General features: G+C 44.9%; 2 protein-coding genes across 4 annotated transcripts in view; both read right to left on the bottom strand.

The window, feature by feature from the left end:
• Positions 1 to 3: 3 nt before the first annotated feature.
• Positions 4 to 12,851, bottom strand: pex6 (peroxisomal biogenesis factor 6). 2 transcript variants are annotated; one of them, XM_030350818.1, is made up of 17 exons: positions 11,717 to 12,851; positions 10,985 to 11,145; positions 10,514 to 10,591; positions 10,209 to 10,317; positions 9,820 to 9,950; positions 9,057 to 9,168; positions 7,368 to 7,570; positions 6,186 to 6,372; positions 5,634 to 5,710; positions 4,462 to 4,579; positions 3,376 to 3,581; positions 2,628 to 2,689; positions 1,827 to 1,935; positions 1,534 to 1,650; positions 1,251 to 1,328; positions 703 to 842; positions 4 to 620 (listed from the first exon to the last, which is right to left on the bottom strand). In XM_030350818.1, the coding sequence occupies exons 1-17, from the start codon at positions 12,821 to 12,823 to the stop codon at positions 484 to 486; spliced, it is 3,132 nt and encodes a 1,043-aa protein (XP_030206678.1). In that variant the 5' UTR covers positions 12,824 to 12,851; the 3' UTR covers positions 4 to 483. The 2 variants fall into 2 exon arrangements, with proteins under 2 accessions (XP_030206678.1, XP_030206680.1); XM_030350820.1 differs by having other exon boundaries at positions 9,057 to 9,165.
• A 1,279-nt stretch (positions 12,852 to 14,130) lies between these two features.
• The window catches only part of ttbk1a (tau tubulin kinase 1a), a 33,407-nt gene continuing 30,182 nt past the window's right edge, over positions 14,131 to 17,355 (bottom strand). For both annotated transcript variants that reach the window (XM_030350815.1, XM_030350816.1), the window contains one exon: positions 14,131 to 17,282. In XM_030350815.1, the coding sequence (XP_030206675.1) occupies positions 16,991 to 17,282 (292 nt within the window). In that variant the 3' untranslated portion in view covers positions 14,131 to 16,990. The remainder of the gene's footprint in view (positions 17,283 to 17,355) is intronic.

Here is a 17,355-nt window from a genome sequence, read left to right as displayed (position 1 = left end):
AGATCTTATTAATAATATTATTTAATTACTTACATTAGGTTTACAAGATTCAAAACACATTCATACTTTGCATAAATTAGATTGCATAAATTAGATTTGCATTTCTATTGACATTATTAAACAGTGTTAATAAAGAAAATAATCCCTAAAGGATAGCAGGACTATATATAATGGAGTATACTGCATTATATGATAGAGTATACTGCATGATATGATGGAGTATGCTGCAATATATGATGGAGTATACTGCGCGATATGATGGGGTATACTACATTATATGATGGAATATACTACATGATATGATGGAGTACACTGCACGATATGAAGGAGTATACTGCATTATATGATGGAATATAATACATGATATGATGAGAACACTGCAAGATATGAAGGAGTAAGTCAGGCTAGACTGGTATCAGCTGACTAGTAGGTCGACAGCTCTTCCCCGTTCACCTGAATGCTTTGGGACGTTATTGGGAGGGTTCATTTGGCAGTGAGTTGCTGCTGAATGTTTTGGTACTTGAGAAGCTCTTGCTCAGAAACAGATGGCTGGAGGTCCTTCAGAGCCATGGTGAAGTCCTCTGAGGACAGCACAAGTGGGGAGTCTTCCGTGTCCAGCCCTGGGAAAGAGAATTATTTTACTCTCAACTTTAAAAAAAAGTGATTTGTTAGATCCCTACTGTGTTGAGGTTCCGGGCGTACCGTCGGTGATGAGCAAGATCTTCCTTCTGACGGCTGCAGTCATGGCTTCAGAGCAGAGCGCATAGAGGTCTGCCCCGCTCAGCTGGCTTGGACATTCATCCACCACCACCTCCAAACTAACATCAGGGTCCAAGTGGAACCTGACAGACAATAATCAGCCACATAGGTAACCAGGTTCCATCCACACATGACACTTTTCTGTGCTATCTTGGAAGAGTGGAGTGAGACACAGCTGTATGACTTCAGGGTCCACGTTAAGTTTTGTACGCTGGATTTACAATGTCCAAAAAACTGAGGGTTCATTAATTCAAATACAGCCATAGGCTGTAAACTGATAGACTTTTGACCCATCTGATTCAGAGCAGTTCTTGTGATCTAATTAGCTGAGAGGAAGTACAAGCTTTGGCTGTAGGGTTTAGCTGTAGGGACCCTGACTACTAAAAGTAGTCTACCCTGAACCCTAAAAGTTGTCAGATTCATATCCAATTGAACATTCCACAGAAAGCGCTTTTCTGTAGTTGGTTGGTTTCAGATTTCTTGAGACTTACTTTGCAGTGATCGCCTTGAGGACCTGGAGTTTAGACTCTCTGTCTGAGTTGATTCCAACATAGACCAGCTTGTCAAACCTGGAGAATAAACACATTCTGCTTTCAAATCTGAGTTTTTTTTATTTCTTAGGGTAAGGGGTACAACCCTTGGGTTAAAGTTAGGGGTACAATTCTGGGGTTAGGGGTACCACTTTGGGGTTAAGATAAGGGTAAGTGGTGTAACTCTGGGGTTAGGGGTACAACTCTGGGGTTAAGGTTATAGGGGTTAGGTGTCAGGGTTCACCTGCCAGGACGAAGCAGAGCCTGGTCCAACAGGTCCGGACGATTTGTGGCCCCGATCACAAAGACCCCCCTGCTCGAATGAAGAGCATCCAGCTCGGCCAGCAACTGGGAGACCACCCTGTAACACACGCACACGCACACACACACACACACCTGTAACAGGTATTTGGCATTTACAGCAATATGGCAAAGCTAGATAGATATAGAGAAAGCTAGACATATAGAGGGACAGGTAGGCCGATGTTTACATATGTATACTATCCAGAGATAGAGGGATCTATGGAGAGAGCGTACCTGTCCATGACTCCCCCAGAGTCTCCACTGCGCCCCCTGCTGGGGGCCAGAGAGTCCAGTTCATCAAAGAACACCACGCAGGGAGCAGCCGTCCGGGCTCTGGAGAACACTGGAACACAAATATGTGGAAGACTTAACCCCAGTCCCCTTACCCCTCACCTTAACACCTTACTCCTCACCTTAACACCTTATACCTCACCTTAACACCTTACCCCACGCCCCCTAACACAAACATTAATAACCTAAACCCAAGTCCCCTAACCGTAATCCTTAACACCTTACCCCTCACCATAATACCTACCCAAAGTCCCCTAACCGTAATTCTTAACCCCTTACCCCTCAGATTAATACCACTACCTACCCAAAGTCCCCTAACCGTAATACTTAACCCCTTACCCCTCAGATTAATACCATTACCTACCCAAAGTCCCCAAACCGTAATACTTAACCCCTTACCTTAATACCTAACCCCAAATCCCCTTACCTTAATACCTAATCCCAATTCCCCTTACTAAATATCTAACCGCAAGTCCCCTTACCGTAATACTTAACCCCAAGTCCCCTAACCCTTATACATAACCCCAGGTCCCCGATCCCTTATACCCAACACAGAATCCCCTTACCTTAAAACCATCCCAAAGTCCCCTTACCCTTATACCTAACCTCAAGACCCCTAATCGTAATACTTAATCCCAAAACCCCTAAACCTTAGCCCAAACATTACAATTATTAATAATAATATAATTGTAATAGAATTATGTTCTGAGAATATTTAAAGGTGTAAGTAAGTAAATAGCACACCTTCTCTGATGTTCTCTTCACTCTGCCCAACAAACATGTTGATGAGTTCAGGGCCTTTAACACTACACAGACAGAGACAGACAGAGACACAGACAGAGACACAGACAGCCACACAGAGACACAGCCAGAGACACAGAGACACAGAAAGACCGAGACATAGACACAGAGAGACCCAGTGACAGACAGACAGAGTCATAGAGTCAGAGACACAGACAGACAGGGAGACATACATAGAGTCAGGAAGACGGACACACATAGACAGAAACAGCAACACAGACAGAGAATGAGTGTTAGATTGTTTACTCTGGCACACGTCGCTAGATAATAAGTCTTATTCAATTGAATAAGAAGAAGGGACCATAAGCATAATAAAGATAAAAAGGCAGGCCAGACAGCCTGCTAGACAGCCGTACCGGGGTCGGTGATTAGGTCTAGTTCTGTGTTAAATATAATGAGGGGCTCAGTTTGGGCTCAGGTCAGTGGGGCTCAGGTCAGTGGGGCTCAGGTCAGTGGGGCTCAGGTCAGTGGGGCTCAGGTCAGTGGGGCTCAGGTCAGTGGGGCTCAGGTCAGTGGGGCTCAGGTCAGTGGGGCTCAGGGGTTAGTTAGGCTCAGGTCGGTTGGGCTCAGGTCAGTGGGGCTCAGGTCAGTGGGGCTCAGGTCGGTTGGGCTCGGGTCAGTGGGGCTCAGGTCGGTTGGGCTCGGGTCAGTTGGGCTCGGGTCAGGTGAACTGGGGTCAGTGCGTGTTCACCTGAGGAAGGTCATGGAGCACTCGGTGGCTACGGCCTTGGCCAGCAGGGTCTTGCCGGTGCCGGGGGGTCCGTAGAGCAGGAGGCCCACCCGGTGCAGGCCTAGGGAGAGCAGCTCTGGCCGCTGCAGGGGCAGCTGCACCGTGTTCAGGATCTCCTGCTTCACGTCCTGCAGGCCGCCCACCTCCTGCCACCGCACACTGGGGATCTGGACACACACACACACACACTATGGTCATCACTGTACATCACATGACACTATGGTCAGTCCCTCCAGAAACCGCGATTATGCGATCGCATAATTCAACGCATAATCAGACAAAGTCTGCATATTCATGCAGGGGACGCATTCTTTCAAATATGCCGCAATTTCACCACATAAATTGCAGATTTCCGCGCAAAATATGCGGGGCTTGCATGATTTCATAATCCCCGCATTTTCGTTGCGGAAAAGTTCCCGCAATTTTTGCAAGTTCCCGCAATTTCATCGCATAAAATTGCATAAATATGCCGCATATTTCATCGCATTTTTTAAGAAAAAGTGCTGCGGATTTTTTGCCACTACAATCACAAAAAAACGCCGCATTTTTCTGGAGGGACTGTATGGTCACTGTGGCAACCGTCACAGGACCTTGAGGTTCCGGCGGTTACCAGGGTAGTAGTGTAACGAGTGTTGTTACGTCGCTTCTTACTATAGGTTGTCCCGGGTTACCAGGTCGGTTTGATACCGAGTTCCTGTGCCATGTAGCAGGCCTTTACCATCAACACGCAGCTATAACTATGCACGCCTTTGAATAGTTAATACACTATACACACACTATTATAGAAAAACTGTATTGAATTATTGCAGTTATTGAGAATGACTCTTTATTTCTCTCAAACACTAACCCCATCCCCAGTGACGATCCTGGTGACACCACTCATATTGAAGGATTCTAAAGATGAATAATCAATACAAATATTGCCTACAAATAAAGCTAGAACGAAAACATATCTTGCCTATAAACATTAGTAGAATAAATATGTAATTAGACCGAGTAAAGACATCCGCTAAGAAGGGTCTCAGTAGGACCGAATGGGCGGGCTACCTTGGGGGCGCCGACAGCTCTGGCCCTGCAGCCCTGCAGCCTCTCCAGGGCCGAGGTCACGTCCTGGAGCTCCAGCCCCACCCCGCTGGAGCAGAGGTCCACCTCCCACTGGCCAGCACTGCACACACCACAGCATGACTCCCCCCGCGCACCCAGACTGACCCTTAGCCTAGGCACGACCAACCCAGACTAACCCAGACTAACCCTTAGCCTAGGTACGACCAACCCAGACTAACCCAGACCAACCCTTAGCCTAGGCACGACCAACCCAGACTAACCCAGACTAACCCTTAGCCTAGGTACGACCAACCCAGACTAACCCAGACCAACCCTTAGCCTAGGCACGACCAACCCAGACTAACCCAGACTAACCCTTAGCCTAGGCACGACCAACCCAGACTAACCCAGACTAACCCTTAGCCTAGGCACGACCAACCCCCACTAACCCAGACTAACCCTTAGCCTAGGCACGACCAACCCAGACTAACCCAGACTAACCCTTAGCCTAGGCACGACCAACCCAGACTAACCCTTAGCCTAGGCACGACTAACCCAGACTAACCCTTAGCCTAGGCACGACTAACCCACACTAATCCAGACTAACCCTTAGCCTAGGCATGACTAACCCACACTAAACCTTAGTCTAGTCATGACTAACCCACACTAACCCTTAGCCTAGGCACGACTAACCCACACTAACCCTTAGCCTAGGCGTGACTTACCCACACTAACCCCTTAGCCTAGGCATGACTAACCCAGACTAACCCTTAGTCTAGGCATGACTAACCCACACTAATCCTTAGTCTAGGCATGACTAACCCCGACTAACCCTTACTGTAGACTTTACTAACCCCAACTAACCCTTACACTTAGCATGAATAACCTTGACTAACCCTTAGTCTAGGAATGACTAACCCCAAGTCCAGGCATGACTCCCCCGACTAACCCTTACTCTAGGCTTTACTTACCCCAACTAACCCTTACACTAAGTGTGATTGACCCATTTATTTATTATTTGTTAATACTCGTCTCAATGTATATAGTATATAATGTAATATCTAATTTATTATAATTATAATAACTTCTAACGGTGTCCTTTTAACGTAGGCTAATGTTCATATAACATAGGCTAATGATGTTCATATATCGTATGTGATGAAGAGTTCCCCTACCAGCTATGCAGAAGTCTTGTGGTGGCTGCCCTCCCAGCTTCAGCCAGCAGAGAGCTCAAATCTCCAAGAACCAAACCCTGGGTAGAAACACATGCAACACGTTATACAAATGATGTACACATAATATACACACATTATTCAACACGTTACATACACACCAACACATTATAGACAACAGGCTCGGCGTTCTACGAGTGTGTTGTTAACTTAGAGGTGTGCTTCGAGAGGCGTTTCTAAGAGTGTGTTGTTAACTTAAAGGCGCTCTATGACTATGTTGCAAAGTTAGAGATGTACTTTGAGAGGCGTTCTGAGAGTGTGTTGTAAACTTGGAGGTTTACTTGAGAGGCGTTCTACAAGTGTGTTCTAAACAGAGGTGTACTTTGAGAGGCGTTCTAAGAGTGTGTTGTAATCTTAGAGGTGTACTACTTTGAGAAGCGTTCTGAGAGTGTGTTGTAATCTTAGAGGTGTACTTTGAGAGGCGTTCTAGAGGGAGTGTGTTGTAAACGTAGAGGTGTAATTGAGAGGCGTTCTACGAGTGTGTTGTAAACTTACAGAGGTGTGCTTTGCCAGGTACTCAAGGCTAACGTCCCTTCCCAGAGGAAGCCCCAGGGTGAGGCTAGCCAACATGGCTCCTCTCTGTTCCTCATTAGGGCTCTCTATCGACACCTGGTGGACAAATGCTGCCATGACGTCTGCAGAAACCTCCCGATGTCGGCTTACTGTTGCTATGACGACAACTCTAGCAGAAGGGAAAGATATGGTCCTGATTGACTGAATATATTATGATAAACAACGTGCAAACCCCCCCCCCCACAGACACACACACACACACACACACACACACACACACACACACACACACACACACACACACACACACACACACACACACACACACACACACACACACTTCGCCAAATAGAAGAGATAAATCCTGAAAATATGAGATATAACTGTGTTCTGTATGTATTTTTACATAGCCTAAATATATTAAGGAGGCCTGTACCAATGATATGAAATGTCTCTCAATAGGGCTGGGCGATATGACGATATCATACCGTGGACGATATGAAAGTGTCTACCGGGAGAGATTTGGCCATATCGTTTATACCGAGAGAGAAAAAAATAAAAAAAATAAAAAAGACTCACCTGTTAACTTGAAAAAAAAAAATCTCATTTGTATTGAAGAAACAGTTCTATTTTTACCACCAGCTATTTGCACAGCACATAACTTTATTTTATAAGTGTATAATTAGTATTTAAAATATTTGTGTGATGCTGTGATTTTTATTTTATATTACACTGCACTGACTGACAGCCAGGCAGGTGTGAAGCACACCTTTAAAAAAAAAATGTTATTTGTATTGAAAAAACAGTTCAATGTTTACAAGATGTTTGCACTATATGACACTGCAGTTAATGACAGATTGTTCGCTACCTACTCCTTTGTAAGCATGTAAATTCAAGTTCAAAATAAAAGAAAAAACTGATCAAATGTGAAGTATGGTTATTTTAAGCCATTTATTATTTTAATTTACTTCAAAAATACCATATCGTGATATATATCCATATCGTGATATAAAATTACTCATATCGTGATATAAGATTTTGTCCATATCGCCCAGCCCTATCTCTCAATATGACTATCGATTATTTAACGTAATTTATCATATAGGGGTACTTGATATAGCAACTTATTAGCAGCTGGTAGAGGATATATTAGACAATAGTTACCTGGTAGAGCAGCTGGTTAGCAGCTGGTAGAGGGCAGCCTGCACCCTGCTGTCCTCATCACCACCCCCTCTTGGCGGGCCGAGGAACTGCAGGTTCCTCAGCAGGAGGGCGCAGGGCTGGAGAGACTCGGCCTTCTTGAACACGCTCTTCATCTTCACCTCACACGCAGCCGTCGTGTCCCCACACACACTCACACACTGGACCTGGGGACCAATGATAGTTAGCATCGTCCTACATACACATGATGTGTAGCGTCACCCCGCATACACAACCAATACATGATGTGTAGCCTCACCCCACATACACACCAATACATGATGTGTAGCCTCACCCCACATACACACCAACACATGATGTGTAGCCTCACCCCGCATACACAACCAATACATGATGTGTAGCGTCACCCCACATACACACAAATACATGATGTGTAGCGTCACCCCACATACACACCAACACATGATATGTACGAGATACTTTTTGGAAGGTAAATGAGATTTTTGAAGGTAGAAACCAGAAAAAGACACTTATAATAAATAGTAGAGACTCAGCTAGTTGTCCTGACCGATACATAACACGTAATACGTAACATAAATGCCCTCACACCATAAACATTCATATTGGGGGCCAATAATCATCAGTGATGCATTACATGCCTACTAGTCATAGTTATAGTAGTACCTTAACAAGGTATAGTTAGTACAGTGTTCCCTTTCTTTTGAGCTTGTCATTTTCCAGGTATATTCAAGGACATTTTCTAGAACCTTTCCGTCCTCACAGTCTGAACAGTAGGCCCCTAATCTCTATTGAAAGAGCAGCATGACAAATGCTTTGTTTTTTAATCAATGAGAGCTGGGAACCAATCAGGGAGTCGTATTATTACCCTAGAAGTTGAAGCAGAATATCGGTCAAGAATATTCCGGAATATCCAGTTTTGCTAATCGGTTAATCACCCCCCCAAAAAATTGTTTATGCCAGAAAAATAGACCGGCATGGCAGTAAGGGTTAGAGTGACAGCTACAATGACCTGCTTAGGGCTAAGCATAAACACAGAAGTGTTTTGTCTGCCATTACCTTGGCAGACAATTGTTTAACTCTTAGTGGGTGACTGAACATAGGCATGAACTACATGAAAAATGGTCTATAGTGTTATTTTTTTCCATGTCATGTTCAGGACATGGAGTCATGTCATTTTCCATGTCCGGAAACGGGAAAGGACGCGTTGGAACCCTGATTTACCAGGTTAAGTTAGTAGTATCATCACCAGGTGAGATTAGAATACCTTATCCGTTATAGGTAGTAGAACCACAACCAGGTATAGTAAGTAGCATCCTCATAAGGTAAAGTTAGTAAACCTTAACCATTATAGCTAGTTGAACCATAACTAGTTATAGTTAGTTGTTCTTCAACTAGGTAGTTAGAAACCCACAACCAGGTAGTTATTAGTACCTTAACGGTAGTTCAAAAACCTTAACCAGGTGAGGTTTTTAGCATCTTAACCAGGTACAGTTAGTAGCATCTTAACCAGGTACAGTTAGTAGCATCTTAACCAGGTACAGTTAATAGCATCTTAACCAGGTAGTTAGTTACATCTTAACCAGGTACAGTTAATAGCATCTTAACCAGATATAGTTATAAGCATCTTAACTAGGTATAGTTAGTAGTACTGCAACCAGGTTTAGTCAGTACCTCAAACAGCTGAAGGTGGAGTCGTCTGCAGGCGGCTCTAGCAGATGTCATCTTTCCACATCCTCTTGCTCCTTGGAGAAGGATGTTACATCGCCCCAGAGCCACACCGCTTCTAGGACCCAGTGGTTATGGTGGTTAGAGTAAGGAGGGGGTAGTAGGAGTGGTATCAGTACTGGGGGTATTTGTAGTAGTAGTGGTATCATTACTGGTGGTAGTAGTGGGATCATTAATGGTCTTACTAGTTGTAGCAGTAGTAGTAGTTGTGGTACAATTGGTGGAAGTATTTAATTTAATTTAAGTATTTAATAGCATTTTTTGAATTGGCCTTAGTAGAGGTCGTAGTAGTGGTAGGATAAGTGGTAGCATTGGAACTATTGGTAGTCATATTGGTCGTAGTATTGGTATTATGGTAGTAATATTTGTGGATGTTTGGGTGGCAGCATTGGTGTTGGTTGTAGTGCTAGAATTGTGCTCCTACTATTTACGCAATTGGTGCTTTTTTTTTTACAAAGATGTTAAGATAATTGCTCGGTAAAAAGGAGGATATTGGGGCTAGTATTGATGTTTGTTTTGGTAGTAGTATTGGAACTATTGGTGGTAATATTGGGATTATAATCGGCACTATGATGGTCATATTTGTTGGAGTATTGGTAGTATGGATTGGGTGGGACTATTGGTGGCAAGATTGGTGGTCGTATTAGTGGTAAGATAAGTGGTATTTATGTTACTATTGGTGCTAATATTGGTGGTATTGTTGGCTAACCTGTTGTTGAAGTGTGGTGAAATGATGCTAGTGATGGTGTCCACGCTGCCGGTGAGTCCTGCGGGAGAAACACTGGACCACAACGAGCTCCCAACGCTGCAGAACGGTACCAGGCTGCCGGTGGCGCCGCCCTGCAGGAAGACACCAGAACCAACCGTCAGAGCTTTACACGGGCCACGTGACCTACATGCCTAACAATATCAGCTCAGTTTATGCTACAAACTCAACAATAGACCAGGACTTTTTAACAGTAGAACATTTAACATTTAAAGCTCTACTGTTCAAAAGTTAAATTGTATACAGTAGAACTATTATCACTTTAAGGCTGTTCTGTTCAAAATTGTTATGGCGCTTGTCTTAATTTGAAACAGTAGGACTTGGGGTTTCACCGTGTAGAGTGAAGTATGGTGCTTGTCAGCGAGGTAAAGTCCTGTTTGCTCCTCCTCTCCATCGCCAGGACCAAACACCTTAGTCACCTTGAAGTACAGCACCACCCCCCTGGAAGAGATACCAAGCAGGGCCTCAGCTATAGCCATTACCTACTCAATATAATAACTATCCCTAAAAAAAAAGAAAGTTAGCCACAGCGACCCATCTTTCTGTTGTAGTTTTATAAACTGTACCATAAGCTCTACCTTAAACGGTTTGAAGACATATTTATTCTTCCACAAAAGTGGTTTTGTATATTTCTTACCTCTGATGTGAAATGCTCTCCACCTCCCCTGTATAGTTTTCATCTGAGATCGCCAGGACATCTCCCGCTGACACAAGCCTGAAAACAAGTCCAGAAATCATAATAATGAGCAATATTTACATTAAATCACAGAGGATAGCTGGGTTGAAGTGGTGCGCTAGCATGCTTTCATAGCAGACCTGCCTAGCTGTGGTGAAGTGGGTAGCTATCATGCTTTCATAGCAGACCTGCCTAGCTGTGGTGAAGTGGTTAGCTAGCATGACATCATAGCAGACCTGCCTAGCTGTGGTGAAGTGGTTAGCTATCATGCTTTCATAGCAGACCTACCTAGCTGTGGTGAAGTGGTTAGCTAGCATGAAATCATAGCAGACCTGCCTAGCTGAGGTGAAGTGGTTAGCTATCATGCTTTCATAGCAGACCTGCCTAGCTGTGGTGAAGTGGTGAGCTAGCATGACATCATAGCAGACCTACCTAGGTGTGTTGAAGTGGTGAGCTAGCATGCGATCGTAGCAGTGGTGAGCATCGTATTGTGGGGAGCGGACCGGTTCAACGTGCAGCTTGCTGGCGAAGTGAGGGGAGGCTGAGAGACAGAAGCTCGGAGACCCCCGGATCACACTGGAGTCATTCCATCTCTGTTAAAGTTAAACATCGTGCAATGATCACGTAGAGTTAATCACTGTAGAGTTCAACACCACAGAATGAATCACCATAGAGTTAGACGCCATAGAGTAAGACACCATAAAGTTAATCACTGCAGGGTTCAACACCAGACATTTTATTATTATATAACTAAAGGCAAACTGAGCAAATTTGTTATTTCAGAAGAGTATCAAACTGGGTGCCCTTCATATGACTCAGTACCCATGAAGTAGCTCTCGGGTTCAAAAAGGTTGGTGACCCCTGCTCTTGAAGTACATACCTGTCTGAATTGATTAATTCCAAAGGCCATTAGATGTACAGAAAATTATTCTTTATAAACATATCTCATCAATAGCAATACATTCATACAAAAAAATGATAACGTCATAAGTAATTTTTGACAGGGGTCAAGTTTGCAAGGCAGGTTAATGTTGTGGACCTGAGATTGGGCACATGGTGATATCCCCTAGGGCCCCCAAAAGGCTAGGGCCGGCCCTGGAGTTCAAACATAAGCACTATGTAAACATCAACAAGTTAAACCAGCTTTTAAAGTGAACGGCTCACCTTTATCCTCAGGGTCCTGTTGGCCGTGGGGACCGTCTCCCCCCCTGACAGATTGAACCAGTGAGTCGTGGAAATTAAACCACTAGTGTCATTCAAGTGGAGCTCCAGACTTAAAGGCGTGAGATCCATAGCCAGCAGGGAGGCTAGGCGACCTCCACGGGGGAGAGACACATCAATACTGTTTTGTGGTTTCAGCTCAGACAGCACCACCCATTCGTGATTAAACAGCCCAAGTTTCATAAGCAAATTCTTGCTCACAAGAACAATACTATCCAAATCCTGTCCCCGAAAATGTGTGTCTTTTAGCAGAGGCAATAAATTGGCTACTCGGACGTCAACTCTGCCCTCCAAGGCCTGCAGAAACCCGGAGAACCCAGAGGTCAGAGCCTTCTTGTTGGCCAGCAACGAGCTGCTCCTGTACAGGCTGTTGGAGAAATGAGCAAAGTCTGAGACAAACAGTTTGGTCCGAGGTTTGGCCGGGGAGAGGCAACCTGGAGGCTCCGAGAGGTCCGACACCACGATGCATGAGCTGGCCGTGATCCTGCCCTGTCTCACCGGGCTACACGACAACACCACCAGGTCCAGGAGGAGCTGTTGGACCTGAGCCCAGTTGTCTCCGAAAAGAGGATGGTATGGCAGCAACAGTTTGTCCCCTTCCCGGGCCAATAGTGTCTGTCCATCCGACGCAAGAACCTGCAGCCCAGTGGAGAAATTAGCCGAGCTGGCCCATTTAAAACTGTGTTTAGACTTTGCTCCGATCACCACTTTACTCAAGAAAGAGGTTGGGAACAACCGAACCGCCCCCGCCGATTTATGCTGTAGGTCGTGATGTCTGAGAAAGAGCCGGGACACCAGCAGGATGATCGGTTTGTTTCGGTCTTCTGGTCCAGGGCTGTCATCCACTGTTGGATGCGCACAAAGTAAAAGTCTGGATTTACTGCGATTCTTCAGCTGTCCCACGGTGAACAGGACAGTCACAGAACCGGAATGCACATCTGTGTATTCCGGGAAGGCATATTGAAACTGTGACTTATTGATAAGAACGTCAAAAGGGTTCATGTGTGTTGGAAATGTGTCCAAACACGACAACACTCCATACGATGCCATATTAAATGACGCGAAGCTAAGGTTCTTGGACACAACTATACTGAACCGTAGTACCATTGCACATGTGGACCTCGGTCGCCACCTATGCCTCGGTCTAGGTATCATCATGACACCTCCCCACATGATCCGTAGGGGGCGACAAAGGTCCTCAACTTATCTCCTTCCAGCTGTATTCGGCGTTCGTCTCATTAAAGGCTAAGTGGTCATCATTCATCCATGGGTCGAGCTGCAGATATCGGAACATATGACTCACCAGCATCAAAGGATTCACTAATAAAAGGAAAAGCATTTGGTCAACGGACGTCTGCTGTTGTTATTTCAAAAGGTGACTACATCTTTTGAATGCATTGTCTGTGTACTCCTATAGGGTTATGTGTTTTGAATTAACAAAGTTTACCAGAACGGTGGAACACTGCACTCACCAATGCCATGCCAGAGCTGCCAGAAGTCCTTGTTCCTAAAGTTTGGTCCCAAATGGAAGTAGATTGGAAGTCCATATGGCTCTATCACGGTGGCTTATTCAGACTCCCAGGGGTTAGGGTACCTAAACGGGTGATCCATCCGGTCTCTGCTCGTTCCCTCTGTCTGGCGGACCAGTTGGAGTTGCTTTGTAGGACAGAGAATTGAACAGAGGCCATCCCATGCTGTACGTATTGGAGAGTTAGCGAGCAGTCGGTTGTACTGTGGCACCTCACTTTGGATTTCTGAGGCTGATGCGTTGCTGTCAGAGTCCTCGCTTGGCCCACATAGCCGATCCAACAGGCTTAGGGTTGTAACCCTATAATGATGTATTGATCGGGGTTAGGGGTGTTACCCCATGATGATGTAGAGATGGGGGTTTGGCTTGTAACCCTATGATGATGTAGTGATGGGGGTTTGGCTTGTAACCCTATAATGATGTTGTGATCGGGGTTAGGGTTGTTACCCTATAATGTAGTGATCGGGTTAGGGTTGTAACCCTATGATGATGTAGTGATCGGTGTTAAGGTTGTAATTACAGCCCTTACCCTCACCCCATCATTATAGGGTTAACCTTGTCATGAGGATCGGGGTTAGGGTTCTAACTTTACAATGATTTATACTATAATATAGTTGAATACTTGATTCTGATTGGTCAATAACATTCAAATGCTTTGCAATACATTGTATAATAATCGCTGAATCAATGCACTACAACAACGGTCTAATACTACTGTAGGCCTACTAGGGACCAGATGTTTAATTGAAAAGCAAAAACAACAAGCTAGTAGCACTGTAGAATTGTATTTTTAAAAGCAGCTGTCAACAAAAAACAGCAGCCAATTTGATTCATGTTTAAGATATTTTTTTGTTTATTACATTGTTTTCAGTTACGGGACACCCTGTTGTTGTTTAGCCTTACATAGAGATTAGGGTTAGACTTGTAACCCTATAATGACATAGTGATTGTATGTCAGTGGCTTTGGATAAACGTAATGCTGAATGATTAAATACCCCTTAATATGAATTGACATGACAACCACACAGGTCATGTCAATCCGTAATGTTGTAACCATGACCACCACACAGGGTGTAAAATCTGTAATGTTGTAACCATGACCACCACAGAGTGTACAATCTGTAATGTTGTAACCATAACTACCAGACAGGGTGTATAACTAATAATGTTGTCATCTTCACGTTTAAAATCTCACTTCAATATTCCTTCATTGGATTCTGATGGGACTGGATAAATAGGTCATTCTGGTCTGAAAATGATGATTTATAGATAATTTTACAGTAGGGCGGAAGAGTGGGAGAGAACAAGTGAAGACACAGATTTCCACAGGACCAGTACTTTACTTGACAATCAAGAGTCACCAACTACATCGGCCACAAGAGCAGCAATCCATCACATATCGGACTCAGTGGTGAAGCCTGTTCAGGTCAGAGCTGACTCAGTGGTAACGTCTGTTCAGGTCGGAGCTGACTCTGTAGTGAAGCCTTTTCAGTTCAGAGGGGACTCAGTGGTGAAGCCTGTTCAGTTCAGAGCGGACTCAGTGGTGAAGCCTGTTCAGTTCAGAGCGGACTCAGTGGTGAAGCCTGTTCAGTTCAGAGCGGACTCAGTGGTGAAGTCTGTTCAGTTCAGAGCGGACTCAGTGGTGAAGTCTGTTCAGTTCAGAGCTGACTCAGTCGGAAAGCCTCTTTGGGTCAGAGCGGACTCAGTGGTGAAGCCTGTTCAGATCAGAGCTGACTCAGTAGTGAAGCCTCTTTAGGTCAGAGCTGACTCCGTGGTGAAGCCTGTTCAGGTCAGAGCTGACTCTGTGGTGAAGCCTGTTCAGGTCAGAGCTGACTCAGTGGTGAAGCCTCTTTAGGTCTGAGCTGACTCAGTAGTGAAGCCTCTTTAGGTCAGAGCTGACTCAGTGGTGAAGTCTGTTTTATCATGCGAATATAAACAGGCAGAGCCAACACAGCAGGCTTACAATTTGCTTTGCAAGATAAAAATAAAGATGTCTTAATGAGAAATGCTTCTGTTATATACAAGAGGATGGTCACATGCTCCCTCCAAGGGTAGAATCTCTTATCATAAGCATAGCCAAGCATTCACTTCAACCACTGACACTATGGGATTGAATGGAGAGAACACAATCATTTAAAGGTAGTCTTTCATACGTAAAATTATTTGCCCCTCACCACTAAATAAATGGTGGTATATTGCAGTATACACTGTGAATTATGTGTGTATCTATGCACAGGCTGTGAAGCGAGGATGCCAGAGAAACAGCTCCTTAACCCTAAAAATAACCCTGACACTAACATAACCCTAACGCACATTAACCAACGCAAACACTATAACACATTATCTAACACTAACCCTGACACGGTCATAACCCTGACAATAACATCACCCTGACATTAACATAACCCTGACAATAACATAAGCCTGACACTCACACTAACATAACCCTGACACTAACATAACCCTGACACTCGCATAACCCTGACACTAACATAACCCTGACACTCACACTATCCCTGACACTAACATTATCCTGACACTCACACTAACCCTGACACTAACATAACCCTGACACTCACACTAACCCTGACACTAACATAACCCTGACACTAACACTAACCCTGACACTAACATAACCCTGATGCTACGGCCACACTGCACGCGTTACTCGCGTTAAGAAACGCGCATGACGCGCCTAACCTGACGCTTGATCATTGTGTGTCACAAAAATAGTTCAACGCGAGTCCGAGGTAGGAAACCCAAACGCCGCCGTGTTTGGGTGCATGATAGAGTTTAGATCGAGTTTGATTAAATAATCTCGGATATAAATAACAATTGATTGGCTATCGCGGCTAAGCGTCACACGTAGGCGCGTCAAAAGTTCACATTTTTTAACTCTGCGTGTTGGTGCGTTGGGCGCGTTGGTGCGTTTACGTGCGTCATTACGTGCGTATGCCGCGTCTAACGCCACTAACGCACCGGTTTAACGCTTGTAACGCGTCTACGCACCTACACCAATGGTTCCCTATGCAAAAATGACGATTTTCAACGCCTCTAACGCGCATAATGCGTGCAGTGTGGCCACACCTTGACACTTACATATCCCTCACACTAACCCTTACCCTCACAATAACCCTGACCCTAACCCTGACAGCTAATGGTTCCATAGCACCATGGCAGCATTGCTCTTCAATACTGGAAGCCCCTGAACAGAATCATGCTAAAGAATAGAGGGTTATAAATGAAATCATACCCCATGACCCGAATCATGCCAAAGAATAGACAGTTGAAAATTAAATTATAACCAATGAAAAGAATCATGCTAAAGAAAAGACGGTTGTCAATGAAATTATACCCCATGAACAGAATCATGCTAAAGAATAGAGGGTTATAGAGGAAATGATACCCCATGAACAGAATCATGCTAAAGAATAGAGGGTTATAGAGGAAATGATACCCCATGAACAGAATCATGCTAAAGAATAGAGGGTTATAGAGGAAATGATACCCCATGAGCAGAATCATGCTAAAGAAAAGAGGGTTATAATCAGACCAAGGAGCTTTAAAGAGTAAGTCATGTCCCTGGTGGACTTCCCTGGCTGCACCCCGGTATTGGGCGGCTGGAGCTGTAACTAGCGTTTAGTTCCTCACTAACATCGACACATCTTGACCACATGGACCTTCTCTTATTATCTAGCACCCCCCGAGGCTGCTTTGGGGCGGCTGCGTCCCCGCTCCAGGGGAGCCGAAGTTCGGGGCTGCGTCTGGGGTGGAGTCCTGACGGAGAGGGGGGTTCTGGTGGGGAGCAGCCTGTGAGGGGAGGGACTGTCAGTCCTGCAGTGGGTGGAGCTGAGACTGCGGCGGGTTCCAAAGATGGTGCGTAGTGGCGGTGCCTGGGCGGGGCCAGCAGGGGGGCGGGGACAGGAGGCGGAGCCAGACCTGACAGGAAGTGGTTTGTTTCTCATGCCAAACTTTTGGAGCCTGAGTAGAAAGCAAAAGTTGTATTCAAGTTACCCTCAACATAACACATATATTTATATATTCAATTTACCTA

The sequence above is a fragment of the Gadus morhua genome, chromosome 3, assembly GCF_902167405.1.
Source record: "Gadus morhua chromosome 3, gadMor3.0, whole genome shotgun sequence".
Taxonomy (NCBI): Eukaryota; Metazoa; Chordata; class Actinopteri; order Gadiformes; family Gadidae; genus Gadus; species Gadus morhua.
The sequence above is the reverse complement of the archived record's forward strand: the minus strand, read 5'-3'. Positions and strand labels throughout refer to the sequence as shown.